The following is a 10,137-nucleotide window of genomic DNA, read 5'->3' as shown; positions in this document are numbered from 1 at the left end:
TTTATCTCCAGGACAGTTAGTATGACCCAACTTAATTACACAGTTATCAGAGGTGCAGTGCAAGTGTTAACAGACAGACTTATTTAAGTACTGCAATTTTATGCCACAAATACTTTTGCTAGGGCAGTAATCATACAACGGTAAGGTGTATAAACTTTGAGTTCAGGAGTAACGGTTCTCAGGGTACAATGCAGCTCTCAACTTAAGATTCATGATATGGACACTAATGGGACATTTATTTGCTTCTGCAACTGGATGAACTGCAAAAAGCCAAACTGGAGTAGAGAGCTGAACATGAGTAGGTTTGCCCCTTTGTACTCCTTGCTGGATTCTAAAGGGTACCCATACATGATGGGGGGAGGCAAATCCAGCTCTGAACAGGAATAGCTAATGTCAAAGCCTTTGGTGGCCAGCCAGGTTCCTTAAGCTAAATGTCAAGAGTCATTCACTTACAGGAATTCTTCCCTATTACAATGAGAAAATATTTTAGGGTGAATTGGTTACATCTCAAGACTCTCCCAAAATGAATCAAATGAGTTGTTAATCACTGTGCTCCCAAACTCGAGGCATCAGCGACTAATTCTTAGTGCTGTATAACAAGTTATTTACAGGGACATTGTAATGATTAGCTTGTATCCCCATCTATAGATTTGCCAACTGAGGCAGTGAAATGACTTGCCCAAGGCAACACAGCACGTCAGCAGCAAAACTGTTATTAGAATCCAGGACTTCCTGACACCCAGCCCCTGTTCATTCTGCTAACACACACTTCTTCCTATTTTGCTGAACACGCTCAGAAGCATCCAATAATTTAAAAGTTGGCCACTTCTATACGCTACTTATCAGGAAACAAGACTTGGGCACTTAGGGGACAAAAAGACCATAGATTACAATTTGAATCCATGAGTCCCTAATCACAGAAATGTATGGATCAGAATACAGTTAATTAGAATCACACTACATTAGAATTTAAAAATGTAATTATTCAGCTTCTAGAAATCCAAGCCGAGGAGAAAAATTACTGAGCTTTTCAGTATTAGAGAGAGAACTTCAGCCTTCTAGATTGAAAATTCCAAAATGCCACTCTAAGAAGTCACTCTGAACTGCACGTATTAGCAATCCTTGATTAAATTCATATCACAAGACATTTGTGAATTTTTATTAATGCAAAATTACATAAGTGGAGAAACCCAATCAAAGACGTTTCTAGATTTGTGCTATGGTTCTCTCTCAATGGACAAGGAATTAAAATTGACAAAACAATGCATCTAAAAAGTTAAGTAAACTAGGATATGAAAAAAGCCTTTCAAAACTGTCTTCTTAAAAGTCAGGAGAACAAAGTGAAGCTGCATTGCAAATCATTCTTGCCATTCAAGGAAAGTGTGTAATAAAAAGGGGAGAATCTCTCAAGGAGGTCAAGGCTGGTGATAGGCAATTTATATGCTGTTACCTAGCTGATCTACACTGGCATTTAATTTTTATCAGCAACAACGACACAGTTGTCCATTTCCTTATTTTTGCAGAGGATCTGTTAAAACCACATTCATATGGAGGGTTTGTACACTTTATAACTACCTAGCAGCATGACTGTGGAAATACTGTTGTTTTAAAATATCCACGAGGGTCTTACTTCAAAAATCTAGGAATTTAACAACTCTTTAGAAAAGTAAATATTTAAGCTGCTTGTTTGTAAGGAATTCTCTCCCTGTGTTAGACCTGCCATAGTCAATGAAGATATAGCCTTCCACCTCTATGACAAGCAAATTAGCCCTAAATATTTTGAGAATATATTCAGAGCTTTATATCTGAATTTTAACATTCCAGCCCTCAATGAAGAACTGTTATAAAGCATTCATAAGGAGGGGGATTTCAAGTACAAAACCACGACTTGTTTACAGATGGCTGTCAGAGCAGCACTTAATATAGCTGTTATAGATTTGGATTTATACAAGTTTACATTATATACCTTTATAAAAATTACCTAAACACACTGTATACTTGTTACAGGGGTAAATAATACATATTAAAATATTTTAAGCATGTATTTACATAACAGACCACAAATGGCCCAAAAAAGCTGTTACAATTTCTGCTATCCCATCTTCTATGCTTTCAAAGTTTTGTTTTCTTAATCACATAAGAGAAAAAAAAACAAAAACAAGAAATCCAACTAAAGGTTAGATGAAAGAAAAATAGTTGATCCTGAAACCTTGTCTCGCCCTCAGCCACTGTGCCAGAGGATTACAATAATTTCCAAATGGTAGGTCATCTTGCACACTTTAAGGCTTCTGCTTTTCAGCATTTATAAAGGCCACAAACTGACCAACTATTTCAGGATGCTGTAATCTTGACTTTTTTTTTTGAAGATATTTCACTATGCATGCACTAGAACAACGTTATCCTTGCTTTCCGTTGCCACTTTGTCCCTCATTATAAAAAAATCACATAGCTGATTTCAGCCAACTCCCTTCCAGAATTATCAAATTCTTTCTGGTGAATGCCTCAGGGAAATTCAGGGTATTTTCCATATAAAGCCCTTGTACACATTACATTTGCTGCTATAACTGTGGGCACACTGTGGAATAAATTAAGGATGGAGCCACAATCCCAGCAATGAATTTAATTATTTTTGTCAATCTGTGCCATAATCGTAGCTTTTGTTTTTTTTAAACACAAAGCTCCATAACGAGGGGAAACCGAGGCTGTCACACAAGTGTACAAATTTCAGTTAAGCATTCTGGAGATGCAATACAGTTACTATCAAAATTTTATTTTATTTTTAATGTTTCAAAAGCTTAAATACTTCAGCCTCATTTAGAAAGATGTGATTTAAAAACATAGGCTTCTACATACTATGACATTCTGGCCAGCAATAAAAGACTACATACATACTGAATTAAGAAAACTTTTGTAAGATTTGCATTTCTCACATTAGTTGCCTAACCAAGTGTAATTTCTGTTAAGGACTTCAAAAATTACAGTCCTCTACTTCAGATGTCATCATTACTTAAGCCAATTTTCTAAGTGAATTATGTATATTAATATTTACATTTTAAAAATATAGGCAAAATCCATTTTAAATTAAAGAAATATCTATACGAGTAAGTAATTCTTTCTTTTAGGGGGTTATTGGATTTGGTCATGGCACAATTATAAATAAGCAGTGAGATCCCATGGAACGAATAGCTACAGTACAGTTGCAAAGTACATTATATACTGGGGAACTGCAGGACTGATTACTCTTTTCTTAATAGTTTATTATCTTAAGTAAATAAACCTTCCCCTTATAGAATCATAAAACAGTATGAGATAAAAATACAAATATGTACAACAGATGAAAAAAGTGACACTACCATAAAGGTCTTAGGAATTTTGTAACTCACACACTTGTCAACTTTGCATTGTCTATAAAGCTAATATTCAGTAAACTGTTACAAATATTTTCCATTGTCTACCATATTTCCATTTGACCCTTAGTTGTTCATGTGATCATAATCCCACAGGATGAAATGACGGGAATACAGTAGCGATCACAAACTTTACATCAAGTATTAGTACTTTTCACCAGATTCATTTCTATAGTGACCATTGGTCATTTTACTGGTACTACAAAGTTTGTGAACATTATCCCCTCTACCCCATTACATGTTATACGCCACATAGATGGGATCTAATTGATCAGCCAAGAAACTGTCACGGAGATGCATCCGTTGTTTTTCTCCTCTGGAATTGATGGGAATAACTCCTGGATCCACCACCACCACAACTCCCACAATTAGGTAATGTTCTTCCAGAACCACATTGGTAACTAAAGGGACTAAATCCAGGGCTTCCTGTTCACAGCCACACAGCTCCACAACTACCACCAGCAAGTTGGTCCATGTGAACACAGCACTGAAATTTAATAAAAATATATATTAATGCATACATTTTATATAAACATGAAGTTACAAATCTTATTCCCCCTTCCTGTATCTCCTCTTTTGTTCAGGTCGCCAGATATCATGGTGATGTACAAACAGTACTACATACCAGAACTCTCCCTGTTGTTACATGACTTTTAGGTACCCAGTTTGTGGAAGGCAGATCTAGCATAATGCATATATAATGTAGTATATGTTTGAACTCTTCACACTTTATCTGTGAACAGACTACACAACCAGTATCTTAGCAAGGAATGGTGGTAGTACGCTGGGAAGAGTGAGAGGGAAAGCGTTGAGGAGCTGCATAAAGTTACACTTCTGATTTTGAACAGGATTCCCAGCCACAGTCCTTTCTACATTTGGGAACAACTGCTCCCATTTTCCTCTGCACAAGTCCTGGATTATTCTATTGTTCACACAGCATTAAGGCTCCAGGACAGTTTTTTCTTCATTCAGGCATATTAAGTGATTGTATTGGCTTTAAGATTTCTGAATTCTCTTCCCATTTGAAGCCATCCCTCTGAGGATGCAGGTGTCCTTCAAATAAATGAGTGGGAGCAAAAGAACAGAGGAAACTGTCCTCAAAGACCACTGCAAATTTCAAACACTTTATTAACAAGCAGATCAGGATGCTACTTAGTCTGACTTGTTGAAGAAATGTTGCTCTCAGTTCTGCAGGTATAAACAGAAGAAGAGTAAATTCTTCCTTACACACTAACACAGAGGAGATCAGTGTTTGTACTTTGTCACCTTCAGCTAAGGCTCTTGACAGAACATTAAGCCTCAACAATGAGGCCTCAACTCAATATTATCCTCAATAACCTGCCTATGGTTACACAGCAAGTCTATGGCGGACCTATGAATAGAACCCATCTGACTCCTTGCCTTCGGCTTGCCTTACCACTTGATCCTGCTTTTTTGTACAACCATCTTCTACATTGCCAGGTAAATGGGGAAACGTGCATTCCCTAGTGTTCTAGTTTACCATTCAGCAATGCTCCTGTGTGCCCGAGATACTGAAGTCTCTATGTCAATTGGATGATAACGGAGTCCTCTCAGCTCCAAAGTTTCATCCAGTGCTCCTACGACATACAGTGCATCATGGCGATCTGGAGTTGGGGGATGAAAAATTGCACACACACATTTTAAAATGGGGGATGGAAAAAGATAAGTGGTGCGGTGAGTAAAGTATTACAAATTGTGATCTTGTATTCACTAGTGGTCAGTCAAGTGGTAGAATTAGAATAGCATTGACAAATGCCAGGTTTAAACTAGAAACCTTTGTTAGCATAATAATGTTGGTTAGGGGTGTGATTCTTTAAATATTTTTATACCAGCAAAAAGCCCTAGTATAGACACCATTATACTAGCAAAAACATCCTTATGATGACACAAGCAGCGTCTTCACTAGGGGAGTTATCACTGTAGTTGTACCAGCAAACCCTTTGTAATGCAGACAAGGTCAAAGAGTTGGCTTTCTTCCTTCCCACCAGCATAACATGTTCCAGAGAGTTGAAGTTATAAGGGGAAAATAAACGGGAATAAAGGGATAGAAAAAACTGCTACAGTCACAGACAAGACTTGTATCTGAAATCACGTCCTTTGCTACAGCAGTGTCATGGAATGATTCACCTACCCACACCCGAGAAATAGATCATGAGAAATCATCCATGATGTTAAATGCCAGGGTAGGTGTATGCCTTTCCTGAGGCTGATGGGGGAGAGTAGTCCTCAAAACTCTCTACACTGGCACATGTTCTCTAAGCCTGTACAATTAACTGAGGCCTGAAGAAAGCTCAGTTCATCCCTACTGGCCAATGAAGAGTCAGACACAGAACACACTTGGGAAAATAAGGCATGGGTTTTTAGGACATGGATGTTCCAGCCTGGATGGGGGACGTTGCAAAGTGCCAGATACCTGATGATTGGAGACCTGGTGCTAGAGAAGAAATTAAAATCAATAGCAGCAGCTTTAGTGAGCGAGCAGGGGAGGCCTGGAGCAGATTCACATTAACAGCAGAAACCATGGAAAATTCTTCATCTTTGCTAAAAGGAAGGAGAAAGGCGCTCATTTTTATCTTACCTCCACTGGCAGCTGTGAGCTCCGTCCGGCGAACAAAGCCAAGGTATCCAGTTCTAGCCCAAAGTGTCTGAGCGGCATCACCAAAGCTCAGACGAGTGTTGAAATGATCAGCTTGAAGGGATTCATTATCATAGATGGTATAGTAACCACTGGCCGTGTGGGGACTGTTCACCCAAATCTATAGAGAAGATAATACGGTTCTGAGACCCATACACCATTGAAATGGAGCCTTCTTCAAGCAAAAGGATTAAGTGCATTGTACTTCACAAAGAAATTATTGAGGGACTGAATTGTAAAAGGAAGTTATCTTTATTGAAGATTTAGTTGGCACAGTAACTATTTGGCAGCTTAGGTCTGGGTGCCCAAAGAGCAGCCCAAGGGCCAAACATATCCTGCAGAGTTTTAAAATGCACTTTCCAGCTGCCCTCCTCCTGTAAGAGGAAGATGATGGATAAACTACAGGTTTTTATTGCTTGTCAATTCAAACAACAGTTTCTATTTATCTATCAAGACAGGTCTAACTACAAACAAATAATCAGAACAGCATGCAACCTCAATTGCAAATTTGAGGTTTCTTTAGAATGATGACATTCATCTGACGAAGTGGGTATTCACCCACGAAAGCTCATGATCCAAAACGTCTGTTAGTCTATAAGGTGCCACAGGATTCTCTGCTGATTTTAGAATCCAACTGTCAATTACAGTAATCCAGGTGGAGTATTCCACAGTTAAAATGAAATTTGCAATGGAGTGAACCTTCATTTCTAAAATTCTCTCTCTAGTTTTGACATTAAACTTAATGCCCACACACAAGCTCTAGGCACCCCAACAGTACTTAGATTTCTAAATACTCAGCAGCATTAACCCTTATGTATAAATAAACTCTGCCAACCAGCAGCCTTAAAATAATCAAATGGAGATAACATAGCTCAGCCAGCAGACAAAAACAGAGAAACTCCCAAAACAGCAATTAAAACTAGCAGCTACCTCTCCAAGGTGAGAATCTCCAACAGGTCCCTTGGTCTCAGGATTGACAATAATCACTTTGACTCCAGGCAAAATCTGAAGGACACAACAAGTAAAGTGGGTAAATCAGTTCATGGACTTCTGCCTGTAAATGTCCAAACTACAAAAGGAGTTACTTCACCTCTTGATTTTTGTGAGCATGGGTTTCACCTTCTGTGATGTGTGTGTATACCTGTATGTGCACATCTACACAGTATATTCAGACCTGATTAATGTTACAGCAAGAATGTATTAATGACTCTCAAGGTCCAAGCAAGTGAGGGATTCTGGGTCTGTAAATTCAGGACATCAGGGGTTAACTCCTATATGTTTTTTGAGAGTTTGCATAATGAAGTCTGCCCAGACCACTTGGAAAAACTGTTTCTATTACTGTTACTTTATTTAAGCAAAGGACTAACAGCCACTGCACATCCCAATGCATGCTGCCATCCAGGATACAGCAGACTGCTTACAGAACTCTGATAAAGTGAAAACATTTACTGTAAAATAGAATCAACCCCTCCTGCCCTCACCCTCAAATTGTTCTAGTGCATTGCAATATGGAAACTGCAATTAAAGTTACAGCAAAGCCTGCTATTAGAGTGAAAAAAAGACTTCAACATATGTGGGTTTCTCTGCACCAGGGAGTTAGTTCAATGATCATCTTTCTCATGCCATACTGCATAACTGTCTTAATACAGATGCCTCCCTGAACTACAAGTTCACATATAAAATGTTTCTGAAGGACACAAACACACTTGGTCACATGCTGTGTGCGCCAAGCCATTAGGGAAGTGGATGTGAAATTACCTTCCCAGATTCTGAAAGCAGCAGGCTCTGTGGAGCTCCCCTCTCTACCAAACGCACTCTGAAGGAGAAAAACATTATGATGAAAAGCAAGAACTTCATTTACCATCTACCAAGAAGGAATCTCATGTTCAACACAGTATTCTCCAGGAGGTTATGTAGAGGATGAATAATAAATAAAGTGCAATGTAAATACACTGTACCTGTCATGTCTTAAGGATTTCAGATCTACGTACACTGTGGTAGGGTCAGGCCCAGATGTTCCCTACAGATTAACATTAGAGAACATGTTAATATTTTCTGTTTCTAATTATATGACCATCAATGGTAATTAATATAAAGTGTAAAAACCATGCAGAAGAGCACACAGTTATATAACTAAAACGCCCCAAAACCACCAACCACCCCCACTCCCCCCACACACACAGCACTACTTTTTGGACACTGACTCCCTGGTAATGGTCCGAGCTGGGCTATTTAATTAGTACAAATGTGGGGTGTGTGTTTGGGCTCCTGGAGAAGTGCCCTCACTTCTCTCCCACCCACGCTAGTCTCTCCATCTTCTGCTCAAAGAACGTCACACTCTGGTCCTTCCTTTTAGGGTTTGTTTCTCTTTATTCTGATTTCTAGTAACTCTTCAAAGAAAAGAAATCAGAAAATACCAAACTATTTCAAGTCTCACTTTTTAAACACTCAAACAACAATGACAAGGCTGGTGCTCAAAGCCATTGCATTGATAAAGACAAGCTAATCCACCATGCCCCTGCCAAGGCAGGAGCTCTCAAATATTTCCTTACGCCTCATACAGATGCCAGAATTCATCTTCACATTGCCCACCCCGGCAGCCTGCACCAGAGGGAGCGCTAGCATAGACAGGCCACCAGCTGATACATCTGTTCTGACTGCTCCAACCATTGATCTTACCCGTGGAATGGCAATACTGGGAAACTGGAAAAAAATGCTGGAATAGATACAACCTGACAGTAGACCACACCTTGAGAGAAATTATCCCATGGCACCACCCCTTCCATTCATGACTAACATCTCTGTGGCAACTGCAGTTATTTCTTACATGGAAATGCAGGAGTTTGGAAGTATATTAAGTGTTTTTAGATTCTTTAATGCAATCTGGCAGCTGGAAACAAGGAGGAACTGCCTGCACTGTGTGCCTTGCTGCTCTCCATAGAGCACCAGTGAGTGGTCCTCAGACCAGAGTTTGAGGTAAGTTAACTATTTAGCAGTATGTGTTGGTTATGAAGAGTTCGCCAATTCAGAGCTTGACAGAATCGGGAAACCTGGTGTCACTGACAACATAATGGTCATCCACATTAAATATCCCTTTGATACCTGTAAACAGATAGCTACGTTGACTCTTGACCCAAAGGTGGTGCTCACAGCACGAGATGACAGGCCAATGTCTTTGAAAAGTTTGGAGAAGGACTGGGTGAGAGAAATTCGTGGCCGCTCTTCTGCAACCACCACACAGGTCCGGACACATGACAGATTAGTTCCTCTTGCCTGTAGAAACATGGTGCAGATACAAACAATTGCTGCTCTGCCTCTAACAAACAAAGCAGAGTCCCACAGAAGACTGTTTGCCCCCTCCTCCACACTGAATCAGCAGCAGACAACAGGTCCACAAGTGACGGATACCTCCCATTACGCCACTCATGATATATGTACCTTATTGTGTCCCTGTTGGCAGGCTATCAAATGTGACTCTGACCAGGCAGCTCAAAAAGCATAAATGGAATAACAGCATTTTCAATTCTGCTTCATATCCAGCTATAAGGAATACAGTTCTCTGAATTTCTGTAGTACCTCATCCCCGAGTTTAACGAAACCTCACCACACCCCAGCTGGGTAGTTTAGGATTATCACTCCCATTTTACAGATGAGGAAATGGAGGCAAAAGTGGGTGAAGTGACTTGCTGAAGGTCACACTGAGGCTACAGCAGAGCTGGGCACAGACAAGACGGTTACTCACCTTTGTAACTGTTGTTCTTCGAGATGTGTTGCTCATAACCATTCCAGTAGGTGTATGCGCCACGCGTGCACGCTCGTCGGAAGATTTTTACCCTAGCAACTCCAGCGGGCCAACAGGTCGCCCCCTAGAGTGGCACAGCCATGGCGGCTGATATATACCCCTGCCGGCCCGCCCGCTCCCCAGTTCCTTCTTGCCGGCTACTCCAACAGTGGGGAAGGAGGGCGGGTTTGGAATGGATATGAGCAACACATCTTGAAGAACAACAGTTACAAAGGTGAGTAACCGTCTTTTCTTCTTCGAGTGATTGCTCATATCCATTCCAGTAGGTGATT

General features: G+C 40.1%; 1 protein-coding gene across 1 annotated transcript in view; it reads right to left on the bottom strand.

Moving 5' to 3' along the window:
- Nucleotides 1-10,137, bottom strand: part of DIP2B (disco interacting protein 2 homolog B) — a 137,736-nt gene that overhangs the window by 6,056 nt on the left and 121,543 nt on the right. Inside the window, exons 32-38 of the mRNA XM_075061112.1 lie at nucleotides 9,166-9,336; nucleotides 8,022-8,083; nucleotides 7,822-7,879; nucleotides 6,994-7,068; nucleotides 6,007-6,184; nucleotides 4,909-5,032; nucleotides 3,008-3,894 (exon numbers count right to left, since the gene is read on the bottom strand). Coding sequence (XP_074917213.1) covers nucleotides 3,642-3,894; nucleotides 4,909-5,032; nucleotides 6,007-6,184; nucleotides 6,994-7,068; nucleotides 7,822-7,879; nucleotides 8,022-8,083; nucleotides 9,166-9,336 — 921 coding nt within the window. The 3' untranslated portion in view covers nucleotides 3,008-3,641. The remainder of the gene's footprint in view (nucleotides 1-3,007; nucleotides 3,895-4,908; nucleotides 5,033-6,006; nucleotides 6,185-6,993; nucleotides 7,069-7,821; nucleotides 7,880-8,021; nucleotides 8,084-9,165; nucleotides 9,337-10,137) is intronic.

This window comes from Chelonoidis abingdonii, chromosome 26 (assembly GCF_003597395.2).
Source record: "Chelonoidis abingdonii isolate Lonesome George chromosome 26, CheloAbing_2.0, whole genome shotgun sequence".
Lineage (NCBI taxonomy): Eukaryota > Metazoa > Chordata > Testudines > Testudinidae > Chelonoidis > Chelonoidis abingdonii.
Note: the sequence above shows the minus strand (reverse complement) of the source record. Positions and strands in the feature narration are given on the sequence as shown.